This window comes from Danio rerio, chromosome 4 (genome assembly GCF_052040795.2).
Source record: "Danio rerio strain M-AB ecotype USA chromosome 4, GRCz13ab, whole genome shotgun sequence".
In the NCBI taxonomy this organism is placed as follows: domain Eukaryota; kingdom Metazoa; phylum Chordata; class Actinopteri; order Cypriniformes; family Danionidae; genus Danio; species Danio rerio.
The window spans coordinates 71,385,001-71,412,166 of record NC_141024.2 but is presented as its reverse complement, the minus strand read 5'-3'; the positions used below and the strand labels follow the sequence as shown (position 1 = coordinate 71,412,166).

Sequence of the window (27,166 nt, the reverse complement as noted above, 5' to 3'; positions counted from 1 at the left end):
TATCCGAGGTTACGTACACATACTCGCCCACAAACCTCTCAGGAGGAATGAGAATTGAATGAGAAATCTATACAGATTCTTTTAAAGTACACAAAATAAACAATGAAACTATATATTAAAGCATTTGGTCCATACATGTGAGGAAAAAAGGAAATAACAAAATTCAGGGAGAATACTCACACAACCTGATGGCACAGAGTTTACATCTCAGTCAGAATAGACTACAAATTAATTACATACGTTAATTTTTAAATAAATGAGAATAAAACAGAAATTGCTGACTTTTTTTTAAATACAGCGCATCGAATGACCGTAAATATATAGATGTCGCCTGCCTTGTTGTTGTCTATTGGAAGGAATGCGTCAATAGAGCCGCCATTTTGGAACAGGGTTGCGCTCCTTTGAAATGAATGCGGGACCAAGGTACAGTGGAGGACTGTGGCCATCCAAAGCCAGAGATACACGCATATACACATATATCTATGATCGGGAGTTTTCCTGGATGTTAGTATGCAATTATTTTTTTTAAATTACGAAAATTATAATTTTACATATCACTTTTCTGCATGGATGGATCAGTGATCGCACTGGCATTCCTGACAAAAAGCTTGTGTTTGTTTGTATGGAAATGTACTTTCCACCCTCCCTGTGTATATCTATGTCGAATGACGAACACACACGGGACTTTTATTTTGGTCTGGTTGTGTGACGTGGTATGGCTGCGTCGCGCTGCTTCGTGGAGGATTAAACAGTAGGAAGGTTGGTATTTGTAAGCATTTAAAAAGATTTTAAGCCGACGCATTTGTTTAGACGGGCTTATAATTTTTTTTTAAGAACATAGTAAACTTCATTTAATATTGTTAAATCTGTTATTGCAAGCATATATCTGTCGTATACGGGCGTTCTCATGTGGGTAAATAACATTATAATAACAAGTACTCTCTCTGTATCGTTAATCGCTGCGAAAGGCATCAATTCAGGCTCTGGCAAACAAGAACAAAATAGAGGAAGAAACAGGTAAAGGGACTTTACTGTGTTGTATATTAATTCAGATTTCACTCTCAATTAATCATTGTATTAACTGAACTCCAGTCATTCCTTATGTACAAGTATGAGCTTTTAAAACTGTGTGGTTATGAGGATGTACAATGACAATGAGTTCACTGTACTCAAATGGCCTCCACAGTCACCAGAGCTCAATCCAATAGAGCACCTTTGCTCTAAATTCGCATTATAGATGTGCAACCGACAAATCTGCAGCAACTGTGTGATGCTATCATGTCAATATGGACATTGACTATATAAAATCTCTGAGGAATATTTCCATTAGCTTGTTGAATCTCTGGCATGAAGGATTAAGGCAGTTCTGAAGGCAAAAAGAGTCCAACACGGTACTATAGTAGCAAGGTGTACCTAATAAAGTGGCCGGTGAGTGTATTTATAGCTTGACCTTTTTTCTCCATGGCTTATCATTAAAACATCAAACTAAAACATTCGCTATGAGTGGTTTCAGGAACACAGTTTAACCAAAGAAACTGGACAGAGATATTTCAAAGTTCAAGCTAAAGGTGCACTAAGTGAATTTTGACCATTTAAACCCATTAAGAGGCTCCGCCAGTAGTGGACACTTGTGTGATGGAATCAATGACGTCCCTCCGTCTCGTTCCTTCGGATGCAAGTTAGCGAGTGAAGGGCATAAACAATTGGACTGGAATGCTGCCTCATTTGACTCCTCTGCTTAGTTACTAGACATGCCTTCTTTCTTTATTGTGTTTTTTACATCAGTACAAATGATAGCCTTTACATATGTGTACTTTCCATTTAAACACAAAGTTGTATTCATCATGTTACTATTATATGTATAAGAGAACTAAAAAAACTGAGAAAAATGGCGGGAAGGGGAAAAAAACAGAAAGAAGAAGAGGAAAAAAGTTTAAAAATTAATAAATAAAAGAACTAAATAAGGGGATATTTGAGGTGTTCTGCTAGGGTTCAGTCGCTGACACCAAGTATAGCTAAAATAGGCCCAGGGTATACTTGTTTTCCCACCACTTCTGATATTAATTCAAAAACTGAAATCCAATAATTAACACTTTTAGAGCAACTCCAAAACATGTGACCTGGGTTTGATTGCTTCTATCACACAGTTGGTCTGCAGCAGGGAACATCTTAGAGAGCTTTAATTTAGACCAAGTGGAGTCGGTGCAGAATCTTAAATTGCATGTGTAACCCCGCTGGTCCTTCACCATCCAACCCGCCCCGAGCTGAGATCGAACTGGCGACCTTCCGCATGGGTGTCAGTTGCTCTAACAAGGAGGCTAAAGACCATGGCCTCTAGCGTCTGTCGCTAGAGCACCTTTAGAGGTCAGAGGAGTGAGGTTTACCTGTGTAACGGAGGCCAGCTAGTAAGTGATGAAGTATTATAAGTGAGAAATAAGTATTAAAAATAACCCAACACCGCACCAAATATGTTTAACTCAACTGGCCAAGTTACTAACATATAACCCAACAAATGTTTAAAATGACCCAGCAAAATGTTTAAAAAGATCCAACACAGCACCAAATATGTTTAACTCACCAAATATGTTTAACTCAACTGGTCGAGTACCTAATAAATAACCTAAAAAAGATTAAAAATGACCAAACAAATGTTAAAAATGACCCAACAAATGTTAAAAATGACCCAACAAATGTTAAAAATGACCCAAAAAATGTTAAAAATGACCCAACAAATGTTAAAAATGACCAAACAAATGTTAAAAATGACCAAACAAATGTTAAAAATGATCAAACAAATGTTAAAAATGACCAAACAAATGTTAAAAATGACCCAACAAATGTTAAAAAACAAACAAATGTTAAAAATGAGCCAACACAGCACCAAATATTTTTAACTCGACTGGCTAAGTTACTAATAAATGACCCAACAAATGTTAAAAAACAAACAAATGTTAAAAATGACCCAACACAGCACCAAATATGTTTAACTCATCAAAAGTTTTTACCTCAACTGGCCGAGTTACTAATAAATGACCCAACAAATGTTAAAAATGACCCAACAAATGTTAAAAATGATCAAACAAATGTTAAAAATGATCAAACAAATGTTAAAAATGATCAAACAAATGTTAAAAATGACCAAACAAATGTTAAAAATGATCAAACAAATGTTAAAAATGACCAAACAAATGTTAAAAATGACCCAACAAATGTTAAAAAACAAACAAATGTTAAAAATGATCCAACACAGCACTAAATATTTTTAACTCGACTGGCTAAGTTACTAATAAATGACCCAACAAATGTTAAAAAACAAACAAATGTTAAAAATGACCCAACACAGCACCAAATATGTTTAACTCATCAAAAGTTTTTACCTCAATTGGCCGAGTTACTAATAAATGACCCAACAAATGTTAAAAATGACCCAACAAATGTTAAAAATGATCAAACAAATGTTAAAAATGACCAAACAAATGTTAAAAATGACCCAACAAATGTTAAAAATGACCAAACAAATGTTAAAAAACAAACAAATGTTAAAAATGATCCAACACAGCACCAAATATTTTTAACTCGACTGGCTAAGTTACTAATAAATGACCCAACAAATGTTAAAAAACAAACAAATGTTAAAAATGATCCAACACAGCACCAAATATTTTTAACTCGACTGGCCGAGTTACTAATAAATGACCCAACAAATGTTAAAAATGACCAAACAAATGTTAAAAATGATCAAACAAATGTTAAAAATGATCAAACAAATGTTAAAAATGACCCAACAAATGTTAAAAATGATCAAACAAATGTTAAAAATGACCCAACAAATGTTAAAAAACAAACAACTGTTAAAAATGAGCCAACACAGCACCAAATATTTTTAACTCGACTGGCTAAGTTACTAATAAATGACCCAACAAATGTTAAAAAACAAACAAATGTTAAAAATGACCCAACACACCACCAAATATGTTTAACTCATCAAAAGTTTTTACCTCAACTGGCCGAGTTACTAATAAATGACCCAACAAATGTTAAAAATTACCCAACAAATGTTAAAAATGACCCAACAAATGTTAAAAATGACCCAACAAATGTTAAAAAACAAACAAATGTTAAAAATGAGCCAACACAGCACCAAATATTTTTAACTCGACTGGCTAAGTTACTAATAAATGACCCAACAAATGTTAAAAAACAAACAAATGTTAAAAATGACCCAACACAGCACCAAATATGTTTAACTCATCAAAAGTTTTTACCTCAACTGGCCGAGTTACTAATAAATGACCCAACAAATGTTAAAAATGACCCAACAAATGTTAAAAATGACCAAACAAATGTTAAAAATGATCAAACAAATGTTAAAAATGACCAAACAAATGTTAAAAATGACCCAACAAATGTTAAAAAACAAACAAATGTTAAAAATGATCCAACACAGCACTAAATATTTTTAACTCGACTGGCTAAGTTACTAATAAATGACCCAACAAATGTTAAAAAACAAACAAATGTTAAAAATGACCCAACACAGCACCAAATATGTTTAACTCATCAAAAGTTTTTACCTCAATTGGCCGAGTTACTAATAAATGACCCAACAAATGTTAAAAATCACCCAACAAATGTTAAAAATGACCCAACAAATGTTAAAAAACAAACAAATGTTAAAAATGACCCAACACAGCACCAAATATGTTTAACTCATCAAATATGTTTAACTCAACTGGCCGAGTTACTAATAAATAACCCAACAAATATTAAAAATGACTCAACAAATGTTAAAAATGACCCAAAAAATGTAAAAAAATACCCAACAAATGTTAAAAATGACCCAACAAATGTTAAAAAATTACCCAACAAATGTTAAAAAACAAACAAATGTTAAAAATGATCCAACACAGCACCAAATATTTTTAACTCGACTGGCTAAGTTACTAATAAATGACCCAACAAATGTTAAAAATGACCAAACAAATGTTAAAAATGATCAAACAAATGTTAAAAATGACCAAACAAATGTTAAAAATGACCCAACAAATGTTAAAAATGACCCAACAAATGTTAAAAAACAAACAAATGTTAAAAATGATCCAACACAGCACCAAATATTTTTAACTCGACTGGCTAAGTTACTAATAAATGACCCAACAAATGTTAAAAAACAAACAAATGTTAAAAATGACCCAACACAGCACCAAATATGTTTAACTCATCAAAAGTTTTTACCTCAACTGGCCGAGTTACTAATAAATGACCCAACAAATGTTAAAAATGACCCAACAAATGTTAAAAATGACCCAACAAATGTTAAAAATGACCCAACAAATGTTAAAAAACAAACAAATGTTAAAAATGACCCAACACAGCACCAAATATGTTTAACTCATCAAATATGTTTAACTCAACTGGCCGAGTTACTAATAAATAACCCAACAAATATTAAAAATGACTCAACAAATGTTAAAAATGACCCAAAAAATGTAAAAAATTACCCAACAAATGTTAAAAATGACCCAACAAATGTTAAAAATGACCCAACAAATGTTAAAAAACAAACAAATGTTAAAAATGATCCAACACAGCACCAAATATTTTTAACTCGACTGGCTAAGTTACTAATAAATGACCCAACAAATGTTAAAAATGACCAAACAAATGTTAAAAATGATCAAACAAATGTTAAAAATGATCAAACAAATGTTAAAAATGACCCAACAAATGTTAAAAATGACCCAACAAATGTTAAAAAACAAACAACTGTTAAAAATGAGCCAACACAGCACCAAATATTTTTAACTCGACTGGCTAAGTTACTAATAAATGACCCAACAAATGTTAAAAAACAAACAAATGTTAAAAATGACCCAACACAGCACCAAATATGTTTAACTAATCAAAAGTTTTTACCTCAACTGGCCGAGTTACTAATAAATGACCCAACAAATGTTAAAAATCACCCAACAAATGTTAAAAATGACCAAACAAATGTTAAAAATGATCAAACAAATGTTAAAAATGACCAAACAAATGTTAAAAATGACCCAACAAATGTTAAAAAACAAACAAATGTTAAAAATGATCCAACACAGCACCAAATATTTTTAACTCGACTGGCTAAGTTACTAATAAATGACCCAACAAATGTTAAAAAACAAACAAATGTTAAAAATGACCCAACACACCACCAAATATGTTTAACTCATCAAAAGTTTTTACCTCAACTGGCCGAGTTACTAATAAATGACCCAACAAATGTTAAAAATTACCCAACAAATGTTAAAAATGACCCAACAAATGTTAAAAATGACCCAACAAATGTTAAAAAACAAACAAATGTTAAAAATGACCCAACAAATGTTAAAAAACAAACAAATGTTAAAAATGATCCAACACAGCACCAAATATTTTTAACTCATCAAATATGTTTAACTCAACTGGCCGAGTTACTAATAAATAACCCAACAAATATTAAAAATGACTCAACAAATGTTAAAAATGACCCAAAAAATGTTAAAAATGACCCAACAAATGTTAAAAAACAAACAAATGTTAAAAATGAGCCAACACAGCACCAAATATTTTTAACTCGACTGGCTAAGTTACTAATAAATGACCCAACAAATGTTAAAAAACAAACAACTGTTAAAAATGACCCAACACAGCACCAAATATGTTTAACTCATCAAAAGTTTTTACCTCAACTGGCCGAGTTACTAATAAATGACCCAACAAATGTTAAAAATGACCCAACAAATGTTAAAAATGACCCAACAAATGTTAAAAATGATCAAACAAATGTTAAAAATGACCAAACAAATGTTAAAAATGACCCAACAAATGTTAAAAATGACCAAACAAATGTTAAAAAACAAACAAATGTTAAAAATGATCCAACACAGCACCAAATATTTTTAACTCGACTGGCTAAGTTACTAATAAATGACCCAACAAATGTTAAAAAACAAACAAATGTTAAAAATGATCCAACACAGCACCAAATATTTTTAACTCGACTGGCCGAGTTACTAATAAATGACCCAACAAATGTTAAAAATGACCAAACAAATGTTAAAAATGATCAAACAAATGTTAAAAATGATCAAACAAATGTTAAAAATGACCCAACAAATGTTAAAAATGATCAAACAAATGTTAAAAATGACCCAACAAATGTTAAAAAACAAACAACTGTTAAAAATGAGCCAACACAGCACCAAATATTTTTAACTCATCAAAAGTTTTTACCTCAACTGGCCGAGTTACTAATAAATGACCCAACAAATGTTAAAAATTACCCAACAAATGTTAAAAATGACCCAACAAATGTTAAAAATGACCCAACAAATGTTAAAAAACAAACAACTGTTAAAAATGAGCCAACACAGCACCAAATATTTTTAACTCGACTGGCTAAGTTACTAATAAATGACCCAACAAATGTTAAAAATGACCCAACAAATGTTAAAAAACAAACAACTGTTAAAAATGAGCCAACACAGCACCAAATATTTTTAACTCGACTGGCTAAGTTACTAATAAATGACCCAACAAATGTTAAAAATGACCCAACAAATGTTAAAAATGACCAAACAAATGTTAAAAATGACCCAACAAATGTTAAAAAACAAACAAATGTTAAAAATGACCCAACACAGCACCAAATATGTTTAACTCATCAAATATGTTTAACTCAACTGGCCGAGTTACTAATAAATAACCCAACAAGTATTAAAAATGACTCAACAAATGTTAAAAATGACCCAAAAAATGTAAAAAATTACCCAACAAATGTTAAAAATGACCCAACAAATGTTAAAAATGACCCAACAAATGTTAAAAAACAAACAAATGTTAAAAATGATCCAACACAGCACCAAATATTTTTAACTCGACTGGCTAAGTTACTAATAAATGACCCAACAAATGTTAAAAATGACCCAACAAATGTTAAAAATGACCAAACAAATGTTAAAAATGATCAAACAAATGTTAAAAATGACCAAACAAATGTTAAAAATGACCCTACAAATGTTAAAAAACAAACAAATGTTAAAAATGAGCCAACACAGCACCAAATATTTTTAACTCGACTGGCTAAGTTACTAATAAATGACCCAACAAATGTTAAAAAACAAACAAATGTTAAAAATGACCCAACACAGCACCAAATATGTTTAACTCATCAAAAGTTTTTACCTCAACTGGCCGAGTTACTAATAAATGACCCAACAAATGTTAAAAATGACCCAACAAATGTTAAAAATGATCAAACAAATGTTAAAAATGACCAAACAAATGTTAAAAATGACCCAACAAATGTTAAAAATGATCAAACAAATGTTAAAAAACAAACAAATGTTAAAAATGATCCAACACAGCACCAAATATTTTTAACTCGACTGGCTAAGTTACTAATAAATGACCCAACAAATGTTAAAAATGACCAAACAAATGTTAAAAATGATCAAACAAATGTTAAAAATGACCAAACAAATGTTAAAAATGACCCAACAAATGTTAAAAAACAAACAAATGTTAAAAATGAGCCAACACAGCACCAAATATTTTTAACTCGACTGGCTAAGTTACTAATAAATGACCCAACAAATGTTAAAAAACAAACAAATGTTAAAAATGACCCAACACAGCACCAAATATGTTTAACTCATCAAAAGTTTTTACCTCAACTGGCCGAGTTACTAATAAATGACCCAACAAATGTTAAAAATGACCCAACAAATGTTAAAAATGATCAAACAAATGTTAAAAATGACCAAACAAATGTTAAAAATGACCCAACAAATGTTAAAAATGACCCAACAAATGTTAAAAAACAAACAAATGTTAAAAATGACCCAACACAGCACCAAATATGTTTAACTCATCAAAAGTTTTTACCTCAACTGGCCGAGTTACTAATAAATGACCCAACAAATGTTAAAAATGACCCAACAAATGTTAAAAATGACCCAACAAATGTTAAAAAACAAACAAATGTTAAAAATGACCCAACACAGCACCAAATATGTTTAACTCATCAAATATGTTTAACTCAACTGGCCGAGTTACTAATAAATAACCCAACAAATATTAAAAATGACTCAACAAATGTTAAAAATGACCCAAAAAATGTAAAAAATTACCCAACAAATGTTAAAAATGACCCAACAAATGTTAAAAATGACCCAACAAATGTTAAAAAACAAACAAATGTTAAAAATGATCCAACACAGCACCAAATATTTTTAACTCGACTGGCTAAGTTACTAATAAATGACCCAACAAATGTTAAAAATGACCAAACAAATGTTAAAAATGATCAAACAAATGTTAAAAATGATCAAACAAATGTTAAAAATGACCCAACAAATGTTAAAAATGATCAAACAAATGTTAAAAATGACCAAACAAATGTTAAAAATGACCCAACAAATGTTAAAAAACAAACAACTGTTAAAAATGATCCAACACAGCACCAAATATTTTTAACTCGACTGGCTAAGTTACTAAAAAATGACCCAACAAATGTTAAAAATGACCAAACAAATGTTAAAAATGATCAAACAAATGTTAAAAATGATCAAACAAATGTTAAAAATGACCCAACAAATGTTAAAAATGATCAAACAAATGTTAAAAATGACCCAACAAATGTTAAAAAACAAACAAATGTTAAAAATGACCCAACACAGCACCAAATATGTTTAACTCATCAAAAGTTTTTACCTCAACTGGCCGAGTTACTAATAAATGACCCAACAAATGTTAAAAATGACCAAACAAATGTTAAAAATGATCAAACAAATGTTAAAAATGACCAAACAAATGTTAAAAATGACCCAACAAATGTTAAAAAACAAACAAATGTTAAAAATGATCCAACACAGCACCAAATATTTTTAACTCGACTGGCTAAGTTACTAATAAATGACCCAACAAATGTTAAAAAACAAACAAATGTTAAAAATGACCCAACACAGCACCAAATATGTTTAACTCATCAAAAGTTTTTACCTCAACTGGCCGAGTTACTAATAAATGACCCAACAAATGTTAAAAATTACCCAACAAATGTTAAAAATGACCCAACAAATGTTAAAAATGACCCAACAAATGTTAAAAAACAAACAACTGTTAAAAATGAGCCAACACAGCACCAAATATTTTTAACTCGACTGGCTAAGTTACTAATAAATGACCCAACAAATGTTAAAAATGACCAAACAAATGTTAAAAATGATCAAACAAATGTAAAAATGACCAAACAAATGTTAAAAATGACCAAACAAATGTTAAAAATGACCCAACAAATGTTAAAAATGACCAAACAAATGTTAAAAATGACCCAACAAATGTTAAAAATGACCAAACAAATGTTAAAAAACAAACAAATGTTAAAAATGATCCAACACAGCACCAAATATTTTTAACTCGACTGGCTAAGTTACTAATAAATGACCCAACAAATGTTAAAAATGACCCAACAAATGTTAAAAATGACCAAACAAATGTTAAAAATGACCCAACAAATGTTAAAAAACAAACAAATGTTAAAAATGACCCAACACAGCACCAAATATGTTTAACTCATCAAATATGTTTAACTCAACTGGCCGAGTTACTAATAAATAACCCAACAAATATTAAAAATGACTCAACAAATGTTAAAAATGACCCAAAAAATGTTAAAAATGACCCAACAAATGTTAAAAATGACCCAACAAATGTTAAAAAACAAACAAATGTTAAAAATGATCCAACACAGCACCAAATATTTTTAACTCGACTGGCTAAGTTACTAATAAATGACCCAACAAATGTTAAAAATGACCAAACAAATGTTAAAAATGATCAAACAAATGTTAAAAATGACCAAACAAATGTTAAAAATGACCCAACAAATGTTAAAAAACAAACAACTGTTAAAAATGAGCCAACACAGCACCAAATATTTTTAACTCGACTGGCTAAGTTACTAATAAATGACCCAACAAATGTTAAAAAACAAACAAATGTTAAAAATGACCCAACACAGCACCAAATATGTTTAACTCATCAAAAGTTTTTACCTCAACTGGCCGAGTTACTAATAAATGACCCAACAAATGTTAAAAATGACCCAACAAATGTTAAAAATGACCAAACAAATTTTAAAAATGACCCAACAAATGTTAAAAATGACCAAACAAATGTTAAAAATGATCAAACAAATGTTAAAAAACAAACAAATGTTAAAAATGACCCAACAAATGTTAAAAAACAAACAACTGTTAAAAATGAGCCAACACAGCACCAAATATTTTTAACTCGACTGGCTAAGTTACTAATAAATGACCCAACAAATGTTAAAAAACAAACAAATGTTAAAAATGACCCAACACAGCACCAAATATGTTTAACTCACCAAATATGATTAACTCAACTGGCCGAGTTACTAATAAATAACTCAACTAATGTTAAAAATTACCCAACAAATGTTAAAAATCACCCAACACAGCACCAATTATGATTAATTACCAAATATGTTTAACTCAACTGGCCGAGTTACTAATAAATAATCCATTAAATGTTAAAAATTACCCAACAAATGTTAAAAATGACCCAACAAATGTTGAAAAGGACCCAACAAATGTTAAAAATGACCCAACACAGCACCAAATATGTTTAACTCACCAAATATGTTTAACTTTACTTGCCGAGTTACTAATAAATAACCCAACTATTGTTAAAAATGGCCCAACAAATGTTTAAAATGACCCAACAAATGTCAAAAATCACCCAACACAGCACCAATTATGTTTATCTCCCCTAATATGTTTAACTCAACTGACCAAGTTACTAATAAATAACCCAGCAAATGTTTAAAATGACCCAACAAATGTTGAAAAATGACCCAACACAGCACCAAATATGTTTAACTCACCAAATATGTTTAACTGAACTGGTCGAATTACTAATAAATAACCCAACAAATGTTAAAAATGACCCAAATTTTTTTTTAAATGACCCAGCAAATGATGAAAATGACCCAACACAGCATCAATAATTTTTAATTTAACTGGTCGAGTTACTAATAAATAGCCCAATAAAAAATAAAAATTGCACAACAAATTTTAAAAATGACCCAAAACAGCACCAAATATGTTTAACTCACCAAATGTGTTTAACTCAGCTGGTCGAGTTATTAATAAATAACCCAACAAATGTTAAACATAACCAAACGAAACAAAGATTTAGTAAAATGGTGAAAATGTGTGATTTCAGATGCAGCTTTATTGCGAGTGATTCATCGACTACGTTTACATCAGTAATCAAATTATCTGCCTTAATCTTATAAAGACGATAATAGGTCATAAGGGATCCTGACTTTGCTATAATCGCGGATTCATTTAGTAACAAGACACCACCCTAGCAGCTGTTTGATATTCAGGCATAGTATTAGCTTGGATGTGTTTTTTGTTTTGTCGACAGAGGAGAACTCCTGCTGAAGCGACTGATCTCCACACTGTTATAGAGATGGCGTTTATTAAAGAGGAGAGTGAAGACCTGAAGATTGAAGACACATTCAAACATGAAGATCCTGAGGAACAAATAGGTTGGTTTTCATTCAAATACTGTAAATATCAGTGAATAGTAATCAAGTAGTTAAATTTAAATGTCAGCGCTGTTTTTATTTGTTTAGTTATTATAAAAAGCATTGACACAAGTCATTGACTCGACTTATTGTGCATGTTTAAACGAGAAATGTTAGAAACCGGTGACCATTGACTCCCTCAGTATTTGTTTTTCCTACTATTGAAGGCTTTCTTTAAACTATCATTAGTGCTCAACAGTAGAAACAAAGAGCTTAGAATGACCAAAAGGCGACTCCACTGCAACAGCAGCGCCCAGCAACAGCCCCGGATTCCGCCATTTTGGAGTAAAAGCGGTCGGCTGTCCATTTATTGCGAGCAGCTGCTTTGTTTTTTATTTATTTATTTATTTAACAAGCACATTAAAGCTGGGATACAACCTGAAATACGAAAATACAACACGTACTATCGCAATCATCAGCACTTTTAATGGTTTATTTTACAGACTTCTTATATGCTATTGCTCTATTAGAGTTTTCATTCCAAAATGGCCGCTGCGCCATCTAGTGGCCGTTTCCCAAATCGCACTAGAGTGTCGCCTCTTGGTGATTCTATGCTCTTTGGTAGAAAGTAGTGGTGCAATGGATCACATTATGATTTTTAGCCATAAATCAAACCATTTTTCAGATCAGCCAGATAGGGGAGGAGACAACTGGTCACCTTGGGAATTATAAGGTTCTGAAGGATTTTGAGATATTGCGCTTGAAAGTTTTTGCATTCATTAGCAAACAGTACGTGTGTAACAGTTTTCTTTCATACATTAACATGACAGAGACCCTAAATGTACTCTACATGTAAAGTATCAAAGTTCTCTTATGGCCCGTTTCCACTGAGTGGTACGGTACGGTTCGGTTTGGTGCGCTTTTATAGTCATTTCCACTGTCAAAAGGCGTACCGAACCAAACCCTACCGTACCACTTTTTCGGCACCCTTTCGAAAGGGTCCCAAACACAAGAAAGGGGACCAAAAGGCGGAGCTAGACGCGCAGCTGAACGCTATTGGTTTACAGAGATACGTCATTCGCTTACGCAACAAGCCAGAATGTAAACGAAGGACCCGCCATGGAGTAGAGCAGAATCTACCCTGTGCCTCGCAGTTTTTTTTTACGAGCGGTTTCGCTTTCTTCCTTGCGCTCGTCGCGCGTCTATATCTGAAATAACAAACTTCTTGAGCTGATTATAATAACTGTAGAGATAGTTTACAGTTTGACCCAAAGAATGACCAGTCTGGTAGATGAAGAAGAGCCGGAGTCAGAGATTTAAATAAATAAATTAAGTTTACTGAAGATAGTTTGCAGTTTCATTCGCAGAAGCCAGCTTCAACACTCGCAATGAGTTCCTAGGCCGCTCTGCTTACAATCACCAATCACTAACAATTATACTCTCAAATAACGTCATTAACTGCGTCACACATACAGGTGTCCTAACCTGATTGGTCAAAACACAGATAAACTAGGGACTTTTCCACGTGGGGTTTGTGCGTATATTCTGAACATTATCTAAACATAAACGTCAGACATCCCTTAGACTGATTAGAGCTGACTCCAGACCTGTGAAACGGATCAGCAATCAAATAGAACACACGCAGACTTAAAGTATAACCTGTTTCTTATCCAAGGCTGAGTGTACTCTCAGCCGTCTTTATCGAAACTGGTTCAAAACTGGTATAATCTACATTCAGGCAGTTATATCCTGACTACACCAAGTCTATCTTGAATAAAAAGTAGAATCACTTTAACAGATTTAACCGTAAAAACAGCAAAATCACTTTAGACATTTTAGACAGTATTAACTCCTAGAAATAACAATAGAAACAGTTGATTCCAGTCCTCAGCCCTCAGTTCCACTCAAGGTCTCCATGACCTCTGACCTAGTTTGCTGGCTCCTGACAATAGGTATAAAGAGACTGGCAAATGCACTGAACATTCTTATATTAAGCAATGCGTTAACTTATTCATTAATTAAAATCAATTCACAGTTAAATACTGAGAAACAGGATGATGAAAAAGATAAACGTTGGTCCATGATGAGACAGACTGGAAAGCAGAAATCCCAATCCTTCATAACACGCGCTTGATTATTAACATGCTTTGGAAACCCGATCCTGTGAGAAGCTGACAAACGCGAGTGACACATTCAGAAAGAAAAGGACAAACGAGAGAGTGGAGCGCGGGAAAAGGGGAAGCCAAGGAGCACGTTATTTCTTCAGCAAACGTGAACAAACTGCCTTTTAATTATTATCATCAGCTTTTGGACTAATGTGAACTGTGAATGATGGAATGACTCTCTAACAGAGGCTACATGACATGTGCTGCTGAAGATTACAGACACAGATGAGTGGTTTTTGCTGACTGTAGGCTAAACTTTGTGTTGTTTTGAACCTAATTAAGGACGAAATGTATGATGTGTGTAGTTTTTCTGTAGTTGGTAACATATCGGAGACTGTAAGAGGCTGTATGTGTTCATACATGTTGCATTTATGTATTTATTTTATATAATTACAGACGTTACAGCAGGCTATTTTGCTTTTTCGTCATTGATCTGCAGTTATAATCAACTCTTTTTCATAGAAAAGTTGGTAATAAACATTTATACAGAAGTATTTATGTGTACAAAGCGTCTGTTTTGTGAGAAGTGCTGCTCATACGATATGTAAGCGACCCGTACAGCTTTACTGTAGACATTTTCTAAATGACGTCGACTGAAACTTTCTGTCATACACCACGCCCACCAAAAGGATACCCTTGGTAGTGGAAACGCAAGCCTGATAAAGGTGACCCATACCGTACTGTACCAGTCAGTGGAAACGAGCCATTACATTTGCAAACTGGGGTAAAACAAACACGCTAAACGCGGAGAGAAGCTTCTAAATCTAAAAAGTCACTTTGCACTTGGTATAATAAGGTTCTGTCTGGCAGATCATTCATTAAAGCATCACCTTTTAAGAAATGCAATCAAAAAATATATAAGTTGGTGCTGTAACAATAGGTTGATGCTTGAGAAAGTTACATTTTTGCTTTCTATAACATTTATTCAATGCTTTAGATGAATATTTCTCTTGTTCAAATTAAGTGTTCAATGTCGGCGCAATAGCCTAGTGGTTAGTGCGCCGACATATGGTGCAGTAGCACATCAGGGCGTTGCAAGTTCGAATCCCAGCTCGAGGACATTTCCTAACCCCCTCTCTCTCTCCCACTTCGCTTTCTGTCTCAATACTGTCCTATCTAATAAATAAATCTGCTAAAATAAATGTTAAAAAATAAAAATAAATAAATTAAGCGTACAAGAATAAATATGCTAAATATTGTGTCCAGTGTAGATGTTGATTTGATCTAATTAATATGTTAATGTTTATTACATTTTGTGCTTTAGATGAATTACTGAATTATATTTATTGAATTCTTGTAGCCAGGGATGCGAGCCTGATGCAGGTTTATTAACAACGTCAGGTACGCAGTGGTCAATACAGATGTATACAGGCAATCCATAAACGTAGTCAAAGTAACAGTCGAGAGGTCAGAAGGCAGGCAGGGTTAACTAGATAAGCAAGGCGAGGGTAAAAACACGGCAAAACCACCCAAAGAAAAATCGTTGAAATATCACTTAGGGTGCTTTCACACTTGGTTCATTTGCCTGGACCGTACCCAAGTTCCATTGTCTCCCCTTGCCACCTCCTCGGTTGGTTTGTGTTCACACTGCCTTGTTTCCTTCTGAACCCCGTTACGCTTGCGTCATCGAGCTGCTGTTTTGTTTACGGCCGTTGCTAGGTGAGGCCACGCAAACAAGCGCCAAAATGGAAAGACTTCCACATATCGTGGTCATTCTGCTTTAATTGAAGCTTTTGGACATACAGAAAGCGACTCGCGTCTATCTGCCGCAAAAATGTTATAAACATTCAGCACATCACACAGTGTCTGCAGAAGCTGTTTTTGGAGGAGACAAGCAAACATCACTGTGTTTGCCCTGGCTCAGTCCCGCGCGCGTCACCAAGGTACGAATCAAGATACACACACGAACAAACAAACGTTATGAACGTTATTACGGTAGTTTGTTGTACAGTTGGCAGTTCACTATAGTTCACTTCCGTTATTTGACACGATTGCATTCACATCTGAAGTGAACTGTACCAGAGTTCGTTTGATGTCATAGTACGGTACGTTTAGCTAGTGTGAATGCGTCTTCTGACGGGTGCGCACCCGTGAACCGTACCCGAGTCCGCCTGAAAGAGGTGGTCTGGGTTACGGTTCATGCGAACTCTGGTACGGTTCACTTCTGATGTGAATGCAATCGTACCAAATCACGGAAGTGAACCGCCAACTGTACAACAAACTATCGTTTTCATAACGTTTGTTCGTGTTTGTATGTGTGTGTCACGTTTCGTACCTTGGTGACACGCCAGGGCAAACACAGTGATTTCTGCTTGTCTCCTCCAAAAACAGCTTCTGCAGCCACTGTGTGATGTTCTGAATGTTTATAACATTTTTGCGGCAGATAGACGCGAGTCGCTTTCTTATGTCCAAAAGCTTCAGTAAAAGCTGAATGACCATGATGTGCGGAAGTCTTTCCATTTCGGCGCTTGCTTTCGTGACCGTCACCTAGCAACGGCCGTAAACAAAACAGCAGCTCGATGACGCAAGCGTACCGGGGTTCAAAAAGACATTGTGAACACAAACCAACCGAGGAAATGGCAGGGGGAGACAATCGAACTTGGATACGGTCCAGGCAAATGAACCAAGTGTGAAAGCACCCTTAAAGTAAACAAGACCCGACGACTAGAGAGAGTGCGTGCTGCTTAAATAGTCTGTGTAATCCGTCCTTGACAATCCTCCAGTGGTGTGTGTGCAATCAAGTGCATGCATGGAGATGTAGTCCATAAAATGGCGGATTTGTAGTCCGTAAGCGACTGTGCATGTTTTCCAGCGATCTACGGAGTTTAGCTGGTGATCGTGACAATTATTTGCCCCATTAATTAAATTATTTGCCCTTCAAGGCTTGATATTAAATTTAAAGGCTGTAAAAGAAAACAGACAACGAGCAAACGAGTTTATTAAACACTGAAAAGTGTTTCACTCACTGTATGTACACACATATACGCATCGATGAATCTGCTCTTCAGTGTTTGGACTCTCAGTAATGATTTTAAATCACACTGAACTGAGCTAAACTGAACTGAACTTAAACACTAAAAACTGAACTACCCTGATCCAGTTACTATGATCATTTATGTGAAGCTGCTTTGACACAATCTACATTGTAAAAGCGCTATACAAATAAAGCTGAATTGACTTGAATAAAATCAAAAGTGAATATTTCACTTATATTATATATATATATATATATATATATATATATATATATATATATATATATATATATATATATATATATATGTATATATATATATATATATATATATATATATATATATATATATATATATATATATATGTATGTTTTTAAATATTTGTTTCTTTTTCAGCAGTGTAAAGTGTGGCATTTCATCTCAATGTCAAAAAATGCTTCTAAATCACCACATTTATACACATCTCAGTTGTGTGTGGTGCAGCATTATTTAGTCGACTCTGAATTTGTGTAATTTCCCGCTGTCAGTGGAGCAGTTCGGCGAAATGACAAGGAAAGCTGATCCTGATTGGTCCTCGTGCGTGCATTAAAAATGCTGATTGGCTCACGAAAAGAACTTTATTTGAGCCGAGCTAGAGTTTGACTTTGTAGATAAAACGTTTTTGTTTTTAAAATAAAAAGTCTTTAAATGTAAACAACTTATAAAAAAAACAAAACACACACATCATGCAAATAAGTTTAATAAGAATATGCGAATAACTCGCTTTTGACAAAAATGTTAGATAGGATCTGATAATTCTAAGTTGACGAAATGTAATTTGCTTTTCATTTATTACAGAAACAGCACTGCAAGACATTTTTTAATTTGAACAAACAGAACTTATAAGCTGTAATTTTATTAAAGATAACATGAGGAAATAATCAGCTGAATAAAAATAAACTGAAATATTCAGTACTGCGAAAAATGTACTGTTTCTACTACTACTGCTGCTGATGATGCCAAACATAATTTGAACATAATAATAATAATTTAAACAAACATAATAAAACACCTATTTATCTTTAGTCTCATTTTATAATAAATAACTCTGTTATTCACTCTTATGCTGCGTTCACACCAGACGCGGAACGCGCGTCAAGCGTGAGTGATTTACATGTTAAGTCAATGCAAACGCGCGAATAGACATCCTGCGGCGCGATATGAGCAAATGGCTCGGCGCGAATGATGAAAATTGAGCGGTGCACATGGCGCGATACGCACAAATGGCATGGCGCAAATTAAGCGTTTTGCGCGTTTGACGCGCTTAATGCACGTTTCACGTGAATCACTTGAGTTCGAAAATCTGAACTTCAGCGGACATTCTCGCAGCGTTAACCAATCAGGAGCTTGCTCTTGTGGAGGCGTGATTGTGACATATCGCCTGTTGTCGGCATCCCAGGGGAAATCCCCCAGCAGACACCGACAACAAGTTCATCAAACTGGGCTGGGCTCAGTCAGAAGCACCGCTGAAAACCTCCATCAGCCAGGTTCAGTTTCTGGAGGAGTCTATGAGCTTAAAGAGCTGGATGCACCTCTGAAAGCATGTAGTGGACTCAGACACGGCCCTTAACGTATCGACGCTGTTTATCAGCCTTCATAAAGAGCGTTTGCGCATTTGACGCGCTTAACGAACGTGTCGCGCGAATCTCTCAAGTTCGAGAATCTGAACTTCAGCGGACATTCGCGCCACGTTAACCAATCAGAAGCTTGCTCTTGTGGGGGCGTGATTGTGACGTAGAACCTGTTGATGGTGTCCCGGGGTAAATCCTCCAGGCGACACCGACAACAAATCATCAAACTGGGCTTGGCTCAGTCAGAGGCACCGCTGAAAGTCTCCGTCATCCAGGTTCAGTTTCTGGAGTTTATGAGCTCACAGAGCTGGATGCACCTTTGAAAGAATGTAGTGGACTCAGACAGGACCCTAAACGTATCGACGCTGTTATTTTCTTAATAAAATCCATGTTAGCCATTTAGCTATGAAGCTAGATTAACCGGGCAGACAGAAGCCCTGCCCATCACGCGAATCAGCGTCTGTTCTGAAGTGAATTTGACACGCGATTGAAGCGGATTTGACGCGCGAATGAAGCTGGGGTTGACACGCGAATGAATCGAGTAAACTCAAATGTTCATGCGGCTATATAGTGTGATTTATCCGTGCGAACCGCATCTGTTGTGTACACAGCATTAAAGCTTCATCTTTCATTGCTAGATGATAAAGCTGCACGATTCTGGCTTAAATGAGAATCGCAATTTTTTTTTTCTTTTGCCTAAAATAAAGATCACGATTTTCTCACGATTCTGTAGATGTAAAATGAAGGCGAATATGAGTGTAATTGTACTGTTGCTTACAATGCTAAATGTTGTATCGACTTGGAATGGTGGACTAGAACAGACTTTGGATGCGTCCTGGTCATTAATGCTGATGATAATTATGATGTTAAATTATTGTGTTCGAGACGTATGCTTACAATCTGTAATTGTCTGTTTAAAGACGTGATTTTCCTGAATACAGAAGGCTGGGCGGGTATTTTTGCATTTCGGAGGGTTTTGGATACTTTTGGGGCTGGAATTAGTCAGCTACATCTGGCAACACTGTGCGCTTTCGGTTTCATTTCCACTGCTAAGAGCGGTTCACTTTCCGCGAGGCTCCCAAACGATCACTCTGTGCCACAAACTGAATGTTGTTTACAACATTATTAACGTTACCTGTAATTCACAGCATAGGTTCTGTTCACTAAAGTAGGCTTCATTCAGAGGCGCGCGACCGCGACCGCCCTCTCTGTGGTAACAGCTGACGGTCAGCTCACGTCACGTGAGATTTTGCGGTCGTAAATACATTACATGAAGACAGAAATCCGTTGCTGAACAACGTATGTAAAACAATGTCTTGTGCAGCCACTTTCGCTTCTCCCCTGAACTTGAAATATGATTGACAATCGTAGAAATGCTGGATTAAGATCGTCTAGGGGGTCCAATCGGGATCGCGATCTTTTTACGATTAATTGTGCAGCTCTACCAGACGATCATTTCTGAAGTATTATTCACTGGCGTATTTTTGATGGCTGGTTGTCGCCACCTACTGGTTAAATAATATAATCGCTGCCTACAACTTACATTTTGAGCGTCAAGTTAAATGCATATGACGGTGATTTTATTCTTTAACATAAACATCAGTGGTTTTATCTAAACTATAAACTGTTCTCCCAGTACTTCTGTGTTATTTGACTGTAACTTCATAACTATTTCAAAAAACTCTTAGGCAGGCACGTGCACACATAGGGCTCAACCTGTGCAGTGCACAAGCCCTTTTTAGTCTTGGATAGAAAGTGCCCTTCCAAAAAGATCAAAAGTGCCCCCTCATGCCTAAACGAAGCGAAAGCACAGACCATACTCACATTTAAGAGAAAGAGGCGGCCCCTGGTGGTTCGGCAGTATGGGTTGCATATAGGGAGGATCAGCTCTTGAATTTAATTTACCACCCTTCATAGAAAGACTGAAAATATGGGATAACTACGGGAAAATAACTATACGGGATGATAGCAGGATAGAACTGTAAAATACGGAAGAATCCCGGGAAAAACGGGATGGTTGATGGGTATGACATAAGTATATAACTTCACTCACCTGGAAAGTGCACACAGCATGCCATATCATCTGATAATTGTAAGAAATAATTCCAAAAGGCCACTGACTGTAAATAACGATAAACAAAACAAAAATATGATGAGTTCAGCGGCTAATCAGCCGGAATCAACTGAGGTGAAATGGCGGTGGCCATGACTCAAGTAGCCACACCTTCAATTATGCAGACTTTATATAACTTAATATAAACAAAAAAGATGAGTTATGAAAGAGTTCGCCCCCCCACATTTGTCATGAAGGGTAATATTAGCTGTACCAGGCTGTAAACACCTTTTGGTCTGCTGTAAAGTTGGCCATTTTAACAGTGGCTCAATAGAAATTTGCTTCATATGGATTTCCACGAATTGCAGTTTCAGTTACTTCCGTATCAGCTTCGAGAGGGAGAGCCCGCTTGGTTGAAATCCCGACCTTTTAGTGATTAATTGTGCACTTTACACTGAATACTTTAATGCAAGCTAAACAGGTGACAGAAAACACCTTTAATAACCTAAGAAACCCACCACATCCCCAATACCCCACCACAACTTCTTCATTATATTTTACAGAAAAGCCTAAACACTTTCATTCATGTGATTTGAATGAGGCAAGAGACGATCTCTGCGTGATCCTTGCTAATTTAGTCAGTCAGTCAGTCTTTATTCATTTTCCGAAGGCAATTTGGTTGCAGCGGACAAGCACGTCACACATAATACCCAAAGTACATCATACAATACAAATTCTACCCTAAATTTAAAAACTTTACAACTGAGGGGATGAATGAAAGTTTAAAACGATTCGTTTTACTAATAGGAGTTCTGTATCGAATACCAGAAGGGAGAAGATATAACTCGTGGTGCATAGGATGGGAATCATCTGACAGAATACTCTGAGCTTTACTCAAAACTTGTCTATGGTATAACTGAGCCATGGTCGTCTGTTTTCTCCTTGTTATTTTTCCTCCTAGGTTCACAATTTTCTCCAAACAACTCTTATTTTTCACACTTAGAGAATTGAACCAACCAAGCAAAGCAAAGGATAACAGTGATTGAATGTATGAACTGTAAAACATGCACATGACAGATTTATCTATACCAAAAGATCTTAATTTATGTAAAGAGTATAGTCGTTGTTGCCCCTTCTTACACAACATATTAGTATTAGCAGAAAAGGACAGTTTGTAATCTAAAACAGTACCCAGATACCTATACTTATCAACACTCTCAACATCCTCTCCATTAATACTAGTTTGCTTACCCTCAATCAGTCTCCTCTTACGATTAAAATCAATGGTCATCTCTTTAGTCTTAAGAACATTCACTTGTAAGAAAGCCTCCTGACACCAGCTGGAAAAATAATCAATTACAGGACCGTGCGTGGAGTCTTCCTCGCATAACAAACTAACAATTACAGAATAGTCAGCAAATTTTAAAATACACCTATTACTAAAAATACTCCTACAACTATTTGTGTACAAAATAAATAGTACAGGAGAAAGGACACAACCTTGAGGTGACCCCGTAGATGATACCAACCATTCAGAGGGTGCTTTCACACCTGCCTTGTTTAGTTCGGTTGAATCGCACTAGAGTTTGTTTGCCCTTTTGGTGTGGTTCGTTTGGGCAGGTGAGAATGCAGCAATTGTACTCGAGTGCGCACCAAAAGCGGACCAAATAACTGTACCGAGACCTGCTTGAAGAGGTGGTCTCGGTACGCTTTCAAACGAACCCTGAAGCGGTTCGTTTGGGTGAGAATATGATCCGTACTAAAACAGGTCCAAGCGCAAAAATACTGCAAGTTTTTGACTAATCCAGCTGCCGTAGGCCGATGCGCTGTGCATTATGGGATATGGAGGAAAAATAATTGTTGACAGCGATTTACCAACAGATAGAGAAAGGGGAAAACATTACCTGATGGATCGTTGGTAATATTTCCGCAAGATGACCATGACGCAGTTTAGCTAAATTAATGCACGCCTCCTCCTGAAGTGATGTGCGATGCATTAAAACACTATTTTCTAGCCGCAGCCGCGCTTCATTCTCAAAATGTATAGTTTGTCTAAAGCAGGCATACAATCAGCCAGCGCAGTCGTCCCTCCACAGTAAAAACGACATTTTGTGTCTGCCTGTTTGTTTACTTGTTCATTGGCATTTTCCTGCACCTGAATTCTGACCAATCAATAAGCAGTTTAAGAAATATGTTCAACAACATCTGGCCAATGAGAGATGTGGATTTTGTCACATGACTGCATTTTGGTTCGTTTCAACTGGTTCGGACCAAAGCCAGCAGTGTGGTGTGAAAACGACCCAAAGACGGCAGAAGATACAACAATGTATGATGTATTACCCTTGGTCCGGACCAAATGTAGCGAACTACAGATGTGAAAGCACCCAGAGAAACAATTATTTACCTTAACCCTCTGTGTCCTCTGGACAAGAAAGTCTAAAATCCAACCTACAAGCATTCGATCCAAAAATCGATCCAAAATTCGATAATTTAGGATTAAGCTACAAGTGACAAATGTATTAATCAATGGGTCACGTGGGTTCTGAACCGAAATCCGTTACACCCCTAGTAGAAAGGAACTCATAAAGGTTAGGCAACACTTGAGGGCGAAGAAAACAGTGAGCAAATGTTAATTTTTTTGGGTGACCTACCCCTTTAACCTTCATTTTGTTTTGCTTTAGATCTGATTCTGCTGAAAGAAGAGTCGAACGATTCTGAAGAAGCAACCCAGCCCGAGAAGCATCCTGAATTCATACCCGGAGACAAGTCCAGTAGGAGCTCACAAACCGAAAAACCTTCCTCGCAGAACAAAACGGAAAGCAGTTTGGCCTGCAAACATTGCGGTGAAGCGTTCACACGTAAATCAAGCCTAGACCTCCACATGAAAGCTCACATGGGAGAAAAGCCTTATGCGTGCGCTGAGTGCGGGAAGAGTTTCACTCATAAAGGATACCTCAAAACGCACATGAGAAGTCACAACGAGGAAAGCTCTTATTCCTGCGCGCTCTGCGACAGCAGCTTCTCCCGAAAGGGAAGTCTGAAGACGCACATGAGAGTTCACACGGGAGAAAAGCCGTACACCTGCGCTCAATGCGGAAAGAGTTTCACCCGGAAGGGGACTCTTAACACACACATGAGGAGCCACTCCGGAGAAAACCATCACATCTGCAAACTCTGCGGGAACAGCTTCTCCCGCAAGGGAAGTCTCAAAGCTCACATGCGCATTCACACCGGAGAGAAGCCGTATGAGTGTCCTCAATGTCAGCGGAGTTTCACACGCAAAGGGACTCTCAATTCCCACTTAAAGACTCACATCGGAGTGACTCCGTCGTCCAAAATAAAGAAGAGCTTCTTCAGAAGGCAGCATCCCAAGACCAAAACCGAAGAAAAGCCGTTCGCGTGTGTTCAGTGTGCACGGGGATTCAAGTACAAGAAAAACCTGAACCAGCACATGAGGATCCACTCCAGGGAGAGCTGCTTCGTGTGCCAGCACTGCGGCCGGCGCTTCACCAGCAGGATTTACCTCAGGAATCATCTGAAGACGCACACGGGAGAGAAGCCGTACGTGTGCACGCACTGCGGGAAGAGTTTCTCCCTCAAAGGAAGCATTAAAGTCCACATGAGGATTCACACCGGAGAGAAGCCGTTCACCTGCGAGCAGTGCGGGAAGTGTTTCCGACACAAAGTGACGTTCAATTACCACATGAGGATCCACTCTAGGGAGGACGTGTTTGAGTGTCAGCATTGCGGGAGCGAGTTCGCTGATGGTACAGAGCTGGAGAAGCACGTCAATGTCCACTTAGGAGAAAACCCCTTCATGTGTCACTTCTGCGGAAAGACCTGCATAAACAACGGAAACCTGGTGATTCATTTACGCGTTCACACTGGAGAGAAGCCGTTCGTGTGTGTTGAGTGTGGGAAGAGCTTCACGCGTAAAGGCAACCTCGAGACTCACGTAAGAACCCACACTGGAGAGAGGCCGTATAAATGCGCGGAGTGCCAGGAGAGTTTTGTGTATCAGAGAGAGCTGAAGCTTCATTCGCGGCTTCATTCGGACTCCGTGAAGGCGTTTCGCTGCTCTCGGTGTAGCAGGAGCTTCAGAAATGGGAGCAGTTTCAAAAATCACCTCAAACTTCATTCTGTTGTCAGGAGGTTTAGTTGTGTTTGGTATGATAAGCGCGTTGCTTTGCCGTCACGCGTGAAAAGTATTGCTGACATGAAATCCTATGTGTGTTGCTCGTGTAGAAGGAGATTTAAATGGCTCAGCCATTTGAAATGGCACCAGAGGACATGTATAGTAAAAACTTAATTTAATTTGGGCTGAAGCTCGTGTAACAACTTGCACTTTTCACCAAGAATAAAAGCTTGGAAAAAATGTGTTGTTGTTATTAGGGGGCCAAGCAGCGATTCTGGTTCCTATTTTTCTTCTTCTTGTTATTATTATTATTCCGCTTCTTCTTCCACTGCGATTTGAATGGCAGCCTATATAGGAGTTTGCTCGAAGGTTATGAAATTTGGCACACTGGTAGAGGACAACCTCCTTATTAACCACAGCAAATTTGGACCATCTAAAGCAGTGGTCACCAAACTTGTTCCTGGAGGGCCAGTGTCCTGCAGATTTTAGCTCCAACCCTAATCAAACACACCTGAACAAGCTAATCAACTTCTTACTTGGTATACTTGAAACATCCAGGAAGGTGTGTTGAGGCAAGTTGGAGCAAAACCCTGTTGGGATACCGGCCCTCCAGGACCAGGATTGGTGACGCCTGATCTAAAGCCTGGTTTATACTTCTGCGTCAAGTGACCGGCGTAACCCACGGCGCATGCAACGCACGTAGCTGTGCATTTGTACTTGTGCGCGCTGTCTCTGTTGGTCTGCATTAACACTTCCGAAACGCTAGTTGGCAGTGAGGTGTAAATGTTCCTCTGTGTCGAGTTTCTTCGCTGCTTTATTGCTTTTCCTGAACACTTCCGGGATGTACAAGTGGCTCAAACTCGCTCATTTTGAGGCAGGAACCGGCGGACGTGCAACAACTTTAACTATGAGGTAAACACAAAACAAAACTTTCCATCCGGAGCTCCTTCACGGGACTCCACACTTGTAAACAATCGCTCCATCAGACTCGCACCATTCACGCGGCTCTCTGTCTCGCCCAGACTCGTCAGCGCTACCAAGCCGACCAATCACAGAGCTTGCGCTACGCGTCGTTGCGACGTGTAGTTAAATTTTTTGAGAGGTGCATGTCAGCGACGGCCACGGCGAAGGGCTATGCGTCAGCGCCATAGCATACGCCGGCGTTTGACGCAGAAGTATAAATCAGCCTTAACTCAAACTCTCTAGCACCACCATTTGTCCAATTTAGCAATTTTAAAAAAGCTAAAAGCTTTTGATCCGTAGACCACAAAATCTAATTTTCTCTGAATCCTTGGCTTATGATACCAAATTTAGTAAGGTTAAGTTTTTTTTTCTTTTCTATTTTTAATTGTTTGTAAAACCTACTTTTTTTTTTTTCGAACTCGTCCTCACCAAAATTCTCACCAAAATTGGCTCGGATCATCTTTAGACCATAGTGGCAAAATGTTATGGAGTTCAAGAAGATTACTTAAAAAAGCACACAAAATCATACTCAAGACTATAGCTGCGTCCCAAATGGCACGCTATACACTATGCACTCATGCACTATATACTTATGCACTTACACACTCAACAACATAGTATATGTATGTAGTGTCGTCCCAAATGGCACACTAAGGTGTTTTTACTAAGCGGAAATTCAAAC

The 27,166-nt window shown here is 36.5% G+C and overlaps 2 protein-coding genes across 2 annotated transcripts in view; one reads left to right on the top strand and one right to left on the bottom strand.

The window, feature by feature from the left end:
- The window catches only part of si:cabz01054394.5, a 263,846-nt gene that overhangs the window by 27,935 nt on the left and 208,745 nt on the right, over nucleotides 1-27,166 (bottom strand). The gene's annotated exons all lie outside the window — the stretch shown is intronic.
- Nucleotides 1-27,166, top strand: part of zgc:175107 — a 91,966-nt gene that overhangs the window by 33,857 nt on the left and 30,943 nt on the right. Inside the window, exon 5 of the mRNA XM_088649862.1 lies at nucleotides 24,236-25,113. Coding sequence (XP_088505988.1) covers nucleotides 24,236-25,113 — 878 coding nt within the window. The remainder of the gene's footprint in view (nucleotides 1-24,235; nucleotides 25,114-27,166) is intronic.